Below are 16,196 nucleotides of genomic sequence, written 5' to 3'. Positions count from 1 at the left end.
AAGTAAATAGGTGGAATGAGATACTCACATGTTCTTTGAAAAGATACGGGGTTTATAATTAGTGATGGAACTAGAGCGCTGGATACATACCCTCTGGTTTGATGCCGCAGTTAATACTGGATTGTTATACTGGATTTGTTAATTGGCAATAAGCCGTTTCTACAAACAGGTTTTAAAAAGGTTAAAAGGCATTTAAAAAGCGGTTTCACTAGTCACTAATGTTTTACTTACCTTGATGTCTTGACTTTCATTTAAGGAAGGTGAGCCCTGTGCCCTCAGATCCTGCCTCTCTGGAGGAGGCTCAGCAGAGCGCTCGGCAGCACAGTGCCGACCGCCGCCACAGTCACTCGGGTGTTCTTTCAAAAGCAAGTCCTGTCCTTCAACATTTTTACTGTAAGCTCTAGCAAAAAAATCAAGAAAATATTTAATTATCATTTCTTGAGGTCTTAACATTTTATGAACGACCCTAAGTCCATTTAACTTGGTAGCTTTTCTTTAAATGGTTCTGCCCAAAAGATTTCTAAAAATTCATATGCCTGTCTTCCTGATGCTTTCTCGAAGACTTAAACAGTATTTTATAAATACTATTTTATGAAGAAGCCAAATTATAGTAATGGGTTTCGGGTTTTCAAACAGGGAGTTTTGTTGTTTTGTTTTTAAATAAGAAAGGACAGTTACTTGACCCTTACAGTCTTTCAGAGTTCCCAGAGTATTCTAGGACTTTTAAAATGTTATCCATGTAGGACTCGATTCACATTTTCCTCTGTACTTCTAGAAAGTTATATATCTGGAATGTGGGGGAAAGATGAGAGTTGAGTCTTAGATGTGTGTTAAGACAACTCTTGGAATAAGGATCTACAACAAATCTGGATATTTTTGGACCTAAAGAGAAACGCATTTTTAAAAATACAGCTGAGGGGCGCCTGGCCAGCTCAGTCAGTAGAGTATGTACCTCTTGATCTTGGGATTGTGAGTTTGAGCCCCACGTTGGGTGTAGAGATAACTTAAAAAATAAAAATACAGCTGACCTTTAATACAGGAGTTAGGAGCACCAACCCCCACTGTGCATTCAAAAATTCATATATAACTTTTGACTCCCTAAGAACTTAATCTAATAGCTGACTGTTGACCAGGAAACCTTAGCAATAATATAAACAGTCAATTCACACATTTTGTGTATGTATTATCCACTGTATTCTTAATCATAAGGAAGAGAAAAAACATGCATAGTGCCATACTATTAAAAATCTGTGTGTAAGTGGACACACACAGTTCAGACAACAAAGTTCAAACCTGTGTTTGAGGGTCAACTGTACTAAGTAAATGAGAGATGCCCCCATGCTAAATTTAGTGACTACCCAGTCTTCATGATCTTCTTCTCAGAGTTTTGGCTATATTAAAACGCAGTGAAATGTAAAAATAAAATACTGTGGACTTTCTCCAATCTAGAATTACTAATTATGTTTTTAGTCATATTCTAAGTATTTTAGACCATCTGCTTTTTCTCTTCTAACTTTTTAAATGTTTATTTATTTTGAAAGAGAGAGGCAGAACATGAGCAGGGGAGGGGCAGAGAAAGAGGGAGACACAGAATCTGAGGCAGGCTCAAACCCACGAACCTTGAGATCATGACGTAGGCTAAAGTCTGACCCTTAACTGACTGAGCCACCCAGGCATCCTGGACCATCTGGTTCTTAGACCAGACAGGTTTCTTGAGAAAATTTTTTAAAAAATTACATATTTTTTAAGTGTGTATGTTAAAGTAGATCACCCAGATTCTAATCCCTAGTGTAAGGTCTGCTACTACAGTACACTGAAATGACCTACTCTATCTAGGGGGAATTTTCACATTATTTGCTGAGGTAACTCATCCTCACACTGACAGTGAGCCTGAGAAATAAGACTGGAGGAAAATAAAGAAACTCCTTCCTATAAACTATTACAAAAAAAAAAAAAGAAAGAAAGAAACTCCTTCCATTCCTCTGTAACTAGCCAAAATGTGTATATATAGAGAGCATGAGTCGGGGGTGGGGAGACAGAATCCCAAGGAGGCTCCATGCTATCAGTGTGGAGCCCAATGCGGGGCTCAATCTCACGAAACTGAGATCATGACTTGAGCCAAAATCAAAAGAGCTGGACACTTAACTGACTGAGCCGTCCAGGCGTCCCAGCCAAAATATATCTTGAATGTAAGCTCAGTAAGCAGTGTTTCCCTCCTATGGACAAATAACTGATGTTATACAGTATATTTTCTTCCTTTTTAGTGGTCTTTCTCAATATTCATGCAGAATTTTTGTTAATTCTACATGGATTTCATGGTTTTGGCTTTTAAATTGATAACACCTGCCTGCTGTTTCTTCTATGCCACTTGCTTTGCTCCCATAGTGACCATCTGGCTTGCTCTCTCTCTTCATATTTTTTGTGTCTTAGGGAGAAGACTTCATCAGAAAGATCTTCTACCTGGAATTAGAAAGTTTTTCTTTTATCAGAAACATTTTGAAATATGAGAACAATTCCTCATCAAGAGAACAATATAGGAAGAAAACTAAAATAAATGCAGTCTAAATTGAGAGAACAAGTGTTACAAGATGAACGTCAAATTCCAAAATAGAGGGAGTGAACTTTTTTTTAAACTTTTTTACTACTGGGTCATGTTTGAAGACTTAAGATTACAGATAGGTTCGTAGTGCTTTGTATAAAAAATTCTTAATGTTTAATTCATTCAAAGGTTTGTATTTGATTACCTTTTATGGAATACAGTGTTCTAGGAACGTGTTAATATCAAAAAAAGAAAGTAAAACAGAAAAGTGGAAATTAATTTAATGACTTATCAGGGATTCTAAGACTCTGATGGTAGTAGTTTAAGAAATTGTGTTTCCTGGCTAGAATCATTCTGAACTAGGGACGAATTCATTAAAAAGTTGATTTGGTAGTTGAAGAACAGTCAGTGGGCATGGAAAGATGATGATAGAAACAAAATATCTTACATAATACAACTTCTCCAGAGCATCACTTCCAAATCAGTTTGGTTATACCTTTTTCCCTGAAATTATTCTTAATAGAAGTTTTACCCATATATGTTCACAGTCCCTTTCATAATTCATTTGGTGACATAGCCCGATCTGGAATGATGAGGTTATTCCAATTGCTGTAAATATTTCCGTATAGAAACATTATATTTGATTATGAGAACTATGCTAGACTCCCTATGTGTTTTTTTTTTTTTTCTTAAGTCCAAAGTCTTCCAAATTCAAAAGCCGTTTGTTCCCAAGGTTTTGAATATGGCATTCTAGGGCTGATGAGCAGATCTCCTTAAATGGGAAAACTACTAATAACTGGGAATGAATATAGACATTAACATAAATTCAGCCTTTCAACAGTTCATGAGAGCAAATGACATGTTTTTCTTCTTCATACATATTGCCTTTGCAAATTTAAATTTGCACAAAAACACTTTCCTAATGAAATTAATATCCTTATTTTTGTGCAAATTTAAATTTGCAAAGGCAATATTTTCCTAATGCAATCAATACCCTTAATGAACTTTTCATAAGTGGAAAAAAGTCAATATATGCCAAAGGGCTTATATTTCCCTTGAGTTCCTCAAATACCAAATTAAGCAGCTTCATAATGTGTACAGTACAATTATCCATAAGTGAAAGGCAACTTACCTCTTCTTCACCTACATTATATTCATCCAGAGGCTGAAGAACAGTCATTCTCCAGCTGTTGAAGATACGAACCAGTTTCAGCTTTATGTTAATCTAAGTGTAAGCAATTGTGTTCTCTAAGCACAGCTAATGCAGTTTCCTTTCCTTAGGACTTCACAATTCAAATGGTTGTATTTTCATACTTTAGAGAAAAATTTATATTATGAAAAATAGACAAGAAAATGAGATGTTACTTTTGGCCTTACGGTGAACAGTCTCTTCTGTGTGTACCTGCATTTTATACCTAAGAATATACTAATTTTGAATTAAGTCAATAGATGGTGATACAGTGGCTTGATAGGAAGGAAAAAACAAAAAACCTGACTTGAGCATTTACCAATTTCTTTGTGTGAAGACACCCAGCAGGGCCTCTTGAGTTTAACCACTGGATCACAGAATTTTTCCATTTCCACACCCAACACATCTAGCCAGCCTCAGCTACCAGTGTCAATTGAAAAAACATCATGCTGCAGATCATAACCAAAAATGGTACTCTTCTGTAGAATGTCTCAACAGATTCTGTGGGATTTCTCATAATATGGCCTAGAATATTAAGAGTTCTTAATACCTCAAAGTAATTAGGAATAAGAGAATTCGAAACCAGCTAATACAGAGAGGGGTAGGGATTACTGTAGTTGTCACTGAGCTTATGTCTCTGTTTCCACCCTCTTCTACTTTCTGGTCCCAGATTCACAGTCTTAAGAAACTGCTTTCATCATTGCTAAAAACAAAAACACCCTGACTAACTTCACTGCCACTAGGAAGCAGATCTGTGTATGGCATCAGGGACGTCTAATCTGATTCTAATTTCTTTGGTAGCTGTAACTTTATCACCCCTACACAAAAACTTGGTCTCTAGCTTAGCCTTGCACACTTATCTGTGTGCCTTTGTTGTGATTTTTCTGTGTGAATAAACTTTCTTTTTCTCTTCTTCGTGATGTCCCACTAATACACGGTATGTATGGCTGACTTGGCAATACATCGGAACCTTGTTTTTGTTGACTGTCTCGCAGTGATTACCCTTTGCAATCATGTACAAAACTGCTTTTAACGAGCAAGGATTATTTGTCCCTATACTTATTTACATCCCTAAAGTACCTTTTAGTGCCACATGTACATAAAAGATAACTCAACATTGAGAAAGGGACTAAGAGTGTTAAGAGTAAGTTAAGTCTTAGGAATTCCCAATTCTTAATAAAAACTGGCACATCGAGTGATAATATATGGCACTTTTTTCCAGCATGAGTAATGTAAAGGTTTCTTTCACCGTTTTCCCTCCATGGTTCTCTAAGTAGAAGGGAGAAAGGAGCATCTTCCTTTCATTAATTAAAATTTTAACTTCACTATGAAAATGTGTTCACTCAAGCAGAGAAAAGAAGAAGGTGGAAGCACGCACCTTGGAGTAAGTACCTCCTTGTACCGGAGCCTCTCTAACTTGGCCGGCGCCACTGACGACACGGGGATCACAATGTTGTCGATGTCGTAAGAGCTCCCGCTTCTGAGCCTCCGCCGGGCGGCGCCCTGCGGAGTAGGGGTGCAGCGCTTTTACAGTAGTGTCCCTCACCTGTGATGGTGCCCTCCTTTCATGAGGGCATTAACAGGTGTCCTGCATACATGTTTTATAAATCTGATAGAGTGGGCTATAAAATGTTAAGAAAAATAAGCACACTTATCTTTTGTAAAACAACACAATCTCTTTGGCAGGTGTGCAGGGCACATTTGTGTGTACAGATCCAAGCCTATTTTTAAGACCATAAAACATGAATACCTTAAAATGCCAAACTCTTATCAGAGGTTACCATAAAGCACCCAATGCCAAGGAAATGATCAAACAGACTTATTAGGAAAAAATATGAAATACTTGGTGTGCCCTTTAGTAAAGATCATTTTTTACAACCTTCATTTAGGTGTTCCTGGTCCCTGAGCTTTACAGTTTCTTCTGAACCCTTTCACCTTTTAACCCCTACTCTCTGACCGGATGACAGACCACCACCACAAGTGCTGGATTGTTATTAGCAAAACTGTATTTAGCTTCGTGGTAAGGAGTAGAGATGGTTATGACAGTTTTTCACAGGGGGGAAAAAAAGCCACAATCAAGGATTACTGAGCAATTAGCTCACTAGTAAAGTTTAATCCAATTTATTGCTTCCTAAGATCATTCTAGGGGCAGCAGGGTGGCTCAGTTGGTAAGCATCTGACTTCCACCAGGTCATGGTCTCAGGATTTGTGAGTTCCATTCCCACATCCAGTTCCCTGCTGTCAGCAGAGACACTGGATCCTCAGTCCTTTCCTCTGCCCCCTTCCCTGCTCGCGCTCTCCCTCTAAACAAAACAAAAACCTAAATAGGCCAGTAAAATAAGATTAACAAAATATTCTATAAGTTTTTTCATTGGCTGGTTTTAAAAATCTACAAGCAATTTTAGAGTTCAGTATACCAAAAAACCTACTTGTGATGAGGAATTCTGGGTTCTTGATGTAACATTGACATTAGTAACAGCGGTAAAATTGCTATGGGGTCCTGGTTCTGTGCGTTGAAAAGCAAATTCTTCAAATGTAGTTCTCTCTCCTGCCATGGAAAGAACCATTGAGAATGTCATACATTAAATATGGTGATAGGTATTAAGATTACTTTCCTAATTAGACAACATTCCTTAGCTGTTTTATCTCTTTTTTTAAACTTATGTATCAAAAACAATTAAGGAAATGAAAAAAATCTTACCCACAGTTCTGTCACAATTATTTCCATTTTCTTGAGTCTTGATAACTTTTTATCCAGTACATCTCCTTTTTTAATCATCCCTCTCTTGACTCTTCATGTTTTCTGTAATGCCTATTTGGATGTCAACCTCCAGAGACTTAGCCCTTTAATTTTCTCTGTTCTTTCATTTTCTTTGACTTTTTGTTTTAATTTCTGGGAGATTTCGTTAACTTAATCTTCTGACCACTAATGAAACTTTTTCTACTAGTATATTTTCCATTTGTCTTGATGCCCTAATTGTGAATATATATATATATATATATATATATATATATATATATATATATTCACTTAATTTACTGTCCTTGTTTAATAGTGATCTTAAAAAGTATTTTCCTATGTAATATAAATCTAATACCCAGTCCATATTTATATTTTTCTAGTTGTTAAAGTCCTTTAAGGTTAGTAGTTTCTTCAGATATTGACTGGTTATTGTCTTCTAGGTTTCTTACAATCAAGAAGAGTTTATTTTTCATGATACTTGTTAAAGAGACCAAGGATCCTGAACTTTAGGGAGTTATCTAGTTAGTAACTTCTTTGTAGTATAGCTCTTACTTGTTCTATTCCTGTATTCCCATCAAACTTGAAGTTAAGAAGTTAGATCAATTCAGGTGAAACATTTTATCTTAGGTAATCTGAATTTCATAGTAGTTCTTATTAAGAGATGCAGGTTTTCCTGTATGTTGGTGTATAGATAATCCTCAACTTAACAATGGCTCTGCTTAGGATTTTTCAACTTTATGGTAGCCCTAAAGTGGCATGCATTCAGTAGAAACCATACCTTGAATTTTTACCTTTTTCTGGGATAGCAGTATGTGGGTGGACACCCTTAGGCTGGGCAACAAGCTGCAACTTCTAGTCAACCATGTGATCATGATGACAAACAGGCGATACACTTAAAACTATTCTATACCTATACAACCATTCTGTACAGAATAAACTGTATGAGATATTCAACATAATTATATAATAGGCTTTGTGTTAGAGGAGTTTGCCCAACTGTAGGCTAATATGTGTTTTCAGCACATTAAAGGCTAAGCTATGGTGTTTGGTAAGTTAGGTGTATTAAATAATTATTGACTTAAGATAACTTTCCAGGAGTTTATTGGGATATAACACTTGTAAGATGAGAGAGGAAGAGCGCTACATCTATGTAGGTTCCTCAAAAGCTTAGGTGACTTGGTTGTCTTAAGATTGAGGCACTAAGAAGCATAATGGAATCTCTGGATGTGGCCAGGAGTTTAATTTTGTGCCACTCTGCCTCATCCGGTAGTGATTATCAGGTTATGGCTTGGGCTGTTAGGGTGGGATTTCTAGAGATAGTAGTGATAAATGTGTTAAACTTATCAAGTATAATTACAGTGCAGTTTCTAAGTTTTTGGGTATATTGACCTACTTTATCTGGGGAATACTTGACTAATGAATATAGTGTTCTGTCCACTGGAAAAATGAACAAGCACCAAAAGAGTATACAGATCATCTGCTATTTAAATATATGTTTCCTGGCTAAGTTTTATTTTTTAATCATTATTTGCAGTAATTCTGGAAACTCTGATAGTCCCAATAGTCCCAAGTCCCCACAACAAACCCCACTTTGTATTATTAGAAGAGTTCTAGTTTCAAAGATACCTGTTGACCATTTTGGAACTATAAATTCTTACAAGAAATTGAACTACTTGGTTACCTTTGGTGAATCTCAGCCAATTTATCAAAATTCTAAGGAAGCTTCAGTGAATTGACAGTAAGTACCTGAAGTGGTAACACATTTTTGTGAGGAAACTTTGTACTGACATTTGGAGTCCAGAACATAACCTTGGAGGCCTGAGTTCTGTCCAGGAGGAGAGTCAGTAGAAGATAACTCTGGACAGGGAAAGTTGGAAGGAAATACTTAACTGCCATTGGTGCGTGGATGCCCACCCAGTCCACAGATCATTCTGAACTGACTACATGAATACATTGTAATGTTTATAGGACCATGGATATTTTGTGTAATTAGAGACTATCCTGGATTATAAACTCCCATGAAGCAGAGGTTCTTTGAAGATCAGAATTTCAGTTTTTAGTACTAGTGCTCACATCCTTGTTTTAACCTACCTAATACTGTTTCGCTCAAGTGTCTTTTCTTTCTTCCCTGGAACAGCTGTACAGAAGATTCTGACCTTATCTGAGGCTTGCATGTAGGAGAATATCCATTTCTCCATTGATTCAGAGTATTATGTACTAAAACAAATAGAAAGGAAATATGAAGTTTCCCTTGACACAGATAATGTGTTAATTTCTTATAACATTGCAGAACATTAATTCACCACTTCAGAAATACATATGAGATACTTATATATCAAAATGGAATGATCCTACACTGAAAATGCCCATAATAAGGTCCCTTAAAAAACATCTTCGATAAGTGTCCAATTTCCTATAATGGCTCCATTATTTGAAGGGGATGAAAAGGTGACCTGTTCTTGAAGTCATCTAAATTGCAAAATTTTATAAAGGAGATTGGTCCACATCTGTAAATGTTGCCTGACCATGATCTGAATGAATCCTTAAGTTAGCTCCTGCTCACGCTTAAATGTGAAAATAATTCAGGATCGAGTAAGACCCTACAGAATTACAACAGATTGAGACCTCTTGAGAGCAAGAACCAGATTTCCTCAAACTGATGGTACCCAGCACCGTTATTTCAATTTTAAAAGCAATGTATTTTCTAAAACTTTTAGGTCACTTAGTGTCTCTGTGCCTCAGTTGCCTTATCTGTAAAATACAGGTAAGTGTAGCTATCATGGGATTATAATGATTAAATGATTTAATCCCTATAATGGTCATTAGGAAGATATCTACCCTAAGTATATAGTAAATGTTAGTTTCTTGATGACCATTGTTGTTGATCTAAACCCCATATTTCCAACACTGGATTAATAACCAAATTGGCTTTTTCTTTGAAGGGGCTGGAGATGTGGAAAGGAATGGAAAAGGAAATGTAGGCCTAAGTGCCAAATTCTCACCAACGCTGAAAAACAGTATGATCATCTACCAACAGTAACCGGATTCTGATTTCAAGATGGCAATGCACCCTAAAAATAATAGACAAACGTTTTATACATAGATGCATATAGAGATCTGCACATCTACATCCACATTAGTAAGCAATAAGAGAACTTGTGAGTAAAGCAGAATTTGTAAGGAATCTGAGACGAATACCACATGGAATTTGGAGAGCAATCAATGCAAAAGCACATGGGAAAGTGCTGTCACAAAAATATGACCATCAAAGGTGCTCTAGACCTGGAGGAAAGGGAAATAGAGAATAATTAGCCAGATGGACAGTTATCTGAGGATGACTACACATGCCAGCTTCTCAGCCACACTCCTTGAGATTATCTGTCTTAATAGGTAACAAAATCTGAGCTGAGCAGAGAAATGGATGAGAAAGCAATGCCCAAGTGCCTCACTTTGAAATATGTTCTGCCTGACCCTAACTGCTCCTGAAAACAGTATATAGTGCAGCTTCTGTTCATTTGTGGGCAGGACCCTGTATATAGCAGTGGCAGAGCGGTCTTAATAGTGAATTGCAAATTTCAACAGTGAGAACAAAAGGCTTTAAAAATCTGAATACCAACACCATTAAAGACAAAGATGTACAAATGAACTATCTCAAGTAGTAGTGAATGGATTCACAGAATGCAGTTAACAAGACTAAAAAAACTAACATTGCCAAAAGAAACAGGCAAAAGACCCCATAGGAGAGCCCTCAGAAATGGGAAATATAATTGTTCAAATTTAAAAACTATCACTGGGCTGAATAACAGAGTGGACACGGGCTAACCATCAACATCTAGGTTGGCAGAGAACTGTACAGCTCAAAGGAATAGAGTGATGGAAAATATGGGGTGGTGGGTGTCAAACCAAAACGGTAACAATGAATGGGATCCAATGTTGAAGAAATGATAGACCAAAGTTTTTCCACAATGATATTAACCCTAAGACTTCAAGGACTCACTTGAGGGCCAAGACAAGTGTGTGGGAGGGGTGGGGGGATTCTAATCTTACAGCACATCACAATGAAGATATCCTAAAACTTACCAGAAAAGGGGTAAGATTACTGTAAAGAAATGACCAAATTGACAAGGCAAAACTAGCTGCCTGAAAACAGCAACCTTAAAGAGCTCAGGGAAAATGGCAGAATTCTAAGATGGCCCCAAGATTTCTTACCACCCAAAGAATGCAGAGAAAGATGTCACATAGAAAACAAAATAAGATTGCAGGCATAATTCTAAACTCATTTCTAGAAGGGTAATTGGAATTGTGAGGTTTTAAAAATGTGTATGTGTCTGATATGGGCAGGTATTCCAATAACGCCCTCTCTTGTTTTAATGGAAACATTTCTGGAGTATTCTCAGACAATTCCCAGTCAATTCACTCTTCTCTTCTAAAAGTAATACACCACCTTCCTTTTCTTTTAAAAGCAAATCAAACTTTTTGAAGAAAAGTCAACCCTCCCTAAGGTGATCCTTTTTACTGAATTTTAATTATTATCTTTATACTTACTTTACCTTTAGTGTCTTGTGAGGTTGCATTGGACTCTTGAAACAGTAGGAAATACAATTGAAAAAGTATACATTCTCTTCACCTATTTATAACACTCTTAGCCTTTCAGTTCTTGCTCTCCTAAATTCTATCCTAAAACACACCCTGACCTGGCTCTCCTTGTCTTCTGCCTTCCCTTTCATTTATTCATTAACTTTATTAGACTTAATTACATGCCAAGTACCCTAGGGACACTGGTGAGCAGAGTCATGATCCCTGCCCCTAATGGAGTTTATAGGCATTATCTCAAAAAATTGCAACCAATGTGTAACAGAAAAGAACTCCTATTTAGAGAAGTTAATGGGAGTAACAACTAGTAAGAGAGCTCTAGGAAAAGTAACCCAGGTAAAAGTCATAGATCTCAAATATGAACAGAAATAGCTGATGGCAAGGAGGAAGAGAGAATGGTATGTACAGAGAGGCCCAATAGGGATCCACATAAATTTGGCAACACACAGCAAGTAGGTAGTATAGAGTAAGGAAGGATGGTGAAAAAGAACCATGCAATAGGTAGGAGCGATCCCGTGTAGGTAGGGCTTTAGCAGTCCCCCAATACTTTATTTCAAAGATTTTAAGGAATGTGGGTACAGAGCAGCTGTGACATAAGTACCTTTGTACTTTGTATTCTGAAAAGATGACTAGCTAATGGATTACAGGAAATAAGAATTGATTAGGCTATTTTAGCAGTATAGATAAGGGATCATTAGGCTGGACTGAAAGTGGTAGAAATGAAGACAAGGAGCGTATTTGAAATGATTAAGATCAAAATGACCATGGGTTAAGATATGAGGACATGTAAGTGAAGAAGCCTGAGCCCTAGGTTTTTTGGCTTGTTTGGGTGGATTATGGCGCTACTGTTCCTCTCATCTGTCCACTGAAAATAAACTTCATTTTGACAATTTCAGACTTGCATAGTAAAAAGAAGTCCCATATAACCTTTACTCAGATTCTGCAAATGTTTATCGGATTTGCTTTATCCTTCTGAACTCCAATGAAGTTAAGTTGGTCGCATGATGTACTTCTATATCAATATGTTTTTTTCAAAAGCAAGGGCTTTCTCTTACATAGCCATATAACTATGAAAATCAAGTTAATACTATCAGCTAACTATGGACTTAATAGAATTTTACCAATCATTCCTATAAATGTTATTTATAGAAAATTCTGTTCACTCTGCATTTAATTGTTGTATCTCTAAAGTTTTCTTATATCTGAAACCATTCCACTGTCTTATCTTTTATGACTGTATGTTTTGATGAGTACAGGCCCTTAAATGGCCTGGTATTTGCCCAGTATGTCCTCATGGTTAACAACTAATCATTCACTCTTCAACCCTCTAGAATTTGTCTTTCCCCTACTTGTTACCTGAAGTCAGCTGTGCTTTCTTAATTGCCAATGCTACTGGACAACAGAGGATAAATCCAAGTTCTGTGGCAAAGCTCACACACAGCCCTCTACTTACCTTCACACATTTTACCCTGTAAGAATACCAGGAATTCTGTATATCCTTGAACATCTCACCCTGTTTTATGGCTCTGTGACAAATCACATGCTGGTTTCCATTTTAAAACCAGTATGGGTCCAAAGCATTTTAATTACCTGGGGCTTTGTTAGAAATCCAGAGTCAGACTCCATTCTAAACCAGAATCTGCATTCTAACAACATCCCCCAAGTAAACTGCACATAAAAGTTTGAGAAACAATGATTTGGAACACTTTACTCTTCTTCCTCTAAATTCCAACTGGTATTTAAAGCTACCCTTGGCATTACCATGTTCTGGAGTTGCTCTTGCCCTTTCCCCTTCACTCTGCCTTCCTCCAGGCAGAGTTCTACACTCCCTCTTTTTAGAAAAATTTTGTCATATCTGTGCTCACATCATTTTAATAGTTATTTGTGTATCTGCCCCCCCAACACATAATTTCTTTGATTCCCTGTGATTCACCTTTCATTCCTTAGCACTTACTCTGCCTGGCACAGAGTTTATGAACAATAAATTCTGAACTCTAGTTTTACTTAATTCTACAGAAATCATTAACAACAAAAGAAAAATAACAACTATTTCAGACATGCTTATATAGGATGAAACCTAATTAGCCCTTAATTATATGGGTTGAGAGTGGTAGGGGAAGAAAAGAAGGGAGGAGAGATCAAGATCCAGAAGAGTATCTAGATGATGTGCCTAAGAATACTGAAGCACTCACCTCAAATGTCTTTCCTTCCTAGCCTTTAATTCCCCCCTAACAAACATGTCATTGCATTACTGGTACTTTACCATTAATTCTGTGCCCAACACATTTACACTGCCCTATCTTTTTAAGTCAAATAAATGAATAACATTAGAAAATATATCATCATCAAATCTAACAGCATATAATTTCACTTTTGCATATTCCTTTCAGTCATACACATGAATACATTTCATATTCACATTTCATATGTAGTTTCATTTAAATATATGTACAATTGTATTTTTCAAGTTTGATAATTCAATACAAATTGTTAGTTTTTCAGATGATTGCTTAACATTTCCTCTGATTCGAGGTAATATAACTTAATTATTCCCTAGCTATTAGAGCTGGCTCTTGTTAATCATATTTCTATTATGGTCATTCTTAAAATAATCATCTTCATGCATACATTTTTTTCCTTTTTCTAAGATCAGTCTCAGGAAAAATTTCAAGGAGTAGAATTATATCATGAAAAATTACCTGCGCATAACCTATATTTTCCTGTATTTAGTCTTTTTTCCCTAAGTATAGGCAACTGCTGCTTGTCCTTAGTGCTTTCCAATTTTTTTAATTTTTTACTGTGGAAAAATTTCAACAAATACAAATGAGGAAGAGAAGAATGAACTCCCCTGTACCTATATTCATCACCAACTGGTGGCCAATCTTGTTTCCTCTTTCTCCACACCAACATTTTTTTTGCTGGCCTATTTTAAAGCAAATCCTGGACAATCTATCTTCTATCTTGTCATTGACATATGTGTGAACTTGAATTTCTAAGAAACAGATAAAAAGTGTGTGTGTGTTTATGTAACCACACGCATTATTACATCTAACAAAATTAATTCACTAATATTCAACAGCCTTGCATGTTCACATTTCAAATTTTTATTATCTTAAAAATTGTACGTGTTTGCACAGGTGAGCTCTTCAAATGAGGATCCCCCCAGAGCCCACATGTTGCATTTGGTTGAAAGAAGAATGAACATTTTTACATGGTTATAATCAGGCCATACACAGAAGTCAACCTGTTTTGTCCTTTTTTCATCACTTAACATTCTTTGATGTTTCCATCTTCACATGAACTTTTAAGATACTTTGAAAAGCTCTATGTTCCACTGTGTTAGTTAATCACATCTCAGTTATGCTCTTTGTTTCCAATTTTCCATTAACACAAATAGTGATTAAAATGAATATGTTTATTATTTAGCATTAGACTAGGTTATTAGAAATGGACGTATTGTGTCAGAAAACAGAGGTCACAGTTTAATAAACATTAATTGTAAGCAAGTGAACAAGTAAACAGGGTTTTTCTTGAATGAGCTTATTTTAAAAAATATGTAGTTTAAGGGCATTGTCATTCATTTCCCAGTACTTTCCAAAAGGTTTGTATTCTTAATGCTACCTAAAATACTTGAGGGTCCTGTTTTTACTACACACAGCCTTGCCAGAATTGCTGATTATAATATTTAAATGTCTTAATGTAAACAGAAAATAGTAAATGTTTAGCACAGTGTCTGCATATAAGCACCTAGTACATGTTACTTATGAGTATCATTTTCATTATCATTAAATACATCTAGTTCTTCTAATTCTTTTAAGACATCATTTTTAACATTTAACTTTTTCATCCATCTGGAATGTATTTAATGTTCACCCATTTCAAATTTGTTTCAATGTGCTGTATGAGGTAGAGATCTTGTATTTTCCCCAAAAAGTCACTGTTTAATCCATTGATTACAAAGGAAACTTAGTTGTTTAAAAAATGGAGTCTGAGCCAGACTGCTTGGATTTGAATCCTGGCCCGATCACTTACTCAAATGTGACTTTGGGGAGAAAAACAATACTACTACTCACTTTACACTGTTGTACAGATTAAGCAATTAACAAATATAAATTCCTCCAACAGTACTAGCATATAAGGAATGCTTCATAAGAATTATTATTTATTGACAAGGCCATCCTTCCCACATGAATAGGGAAAAAAACTTTTTTATTCTCTATTGGACAGTTGGGTCCATCTCTAAGCTATTTATTTAGTTCCTTTGATCTGGCTTCCATTAGTACCACAAATGATTATACCTTTACAATTTTGATATCTGATACCTCCTTCTTACTGATCTTTTTAAAGAATTTTATTAGCTATTCAACATTTTTTCTCTGAGATAAATGACTAACTTTGTTCCAAAAGAATAACTTCATGATTCTAATTAGAGTTACATTATAAATTAAACTAGGGAAAAACAGGATTCTTAGGTTGCAATACTGTCTTCTGACAGGAACAGGGTATTTCTATTTAGGGACATAATCTTGCATTCCTCAATAAACGGGAAGTTTTCTTTGTGTAGATCCTTACAAATTTAATTAATCCTAGATAGTTTATATTTTCATTGTCAGTATCTCAAAAATTCCTTTACATATTATAATTGGTTATTATGGTATTTATAAAAGCTGCTGATTTCTATAAATATATTTTAAAATCCTATACTTTTTCACATTCTAATACTAACAGGCATTCAGTTGATTCTTGAGTTTTTAAGGTAGATGATTATTAAATCTAGAAAGAATTTATCTCAGTTTGTATGAATTTTCTGATTTTGGAAAGATTTTAGCTTTGTAGATGGTCAAAATATGTTGAATTCTTTTTCTTTTGTTTCCAAGCACAGACAATGTCCCTGTCCCCATTCATAATACTTATAACTATTTCATTATACTTCTTAAAGTTTTATTTTGTAATTTTGGTGTTTTAGTTCAAGTTCTTGAAACCAACTAGAATTTATTCTGATATATGGTATGAAATATATAAATAAAATTTCCCCCACGAGACTAACAATACTAAAAATACTGTTTACTGAATAGTTCTCCACGTTCTCATGAATTTACAATTCTTCCCTTATATAATAAAGTATAAGCTGT

At 35.7% G+C, this 16,196-nt stretch overlaps 1 protein-coding gene across 2 annotated transcripts in view; it reads right to left on the bottom strand.

Moving 5' to 3' along the window:
- Positions 1-16,196, bottom strand: part of KANSL1L (KAT8 regulatory NSL complex subunit 1 like) — a 129,938-nt gene that overhangs the window by 2,209 nt on the left and 111,533 nt on the right. The window contains exons 9-14 of one of the 2 annotated variants that reach the window (XM_029933929.1): positions 8,563-8,688; positions 6,158-6,276; positions 5,107-5,231; positions 3,672-3,726; positions 2,348-2,460; positions 232-400 (exon numbers count right to left, since the gene is read on the bottom strand). In XM_029933929.1, coding sequence (XP_029789789.1) covers positions 232-400; positions 2,348-2,460; positions 3,672-3,726; positions 5,107-5,231; positions 6,158-6,276; positions 8,563-8,688 — 707 coding nt within the window. The remainder of the gene's footprint in view (positions 1-231; positions 401-2,347; positions 2,461-3,671; positions 3,727-5,106; positions 5,232-6,157; positions 6,277-8,562; positions 8,689-16,196) is intronic. The other variant, XM_029933930.1, reaches the window with a different exon arrangement.

Source organism: Suricata suricatta, chromosome 3, assembly GCF_006229205.1.
Source record: "Suricata suricatta isolate VVHF042 chromosome 3, meerkat_22Aug2017_6uvM2_HiC, whole genome shotgun sequence".
Taxonomy (NCBI): domain Eukaryota; kingdom Metazoa; phylum Chordata; class Mammalia; order Carnivora; family Herpestidae; genus Suricata; species Suricata suricatta.
Note: the sequence above shows the minus strand (reverse complement) of the source record. Positions and strands in the feature narration are given on the sequence as shown.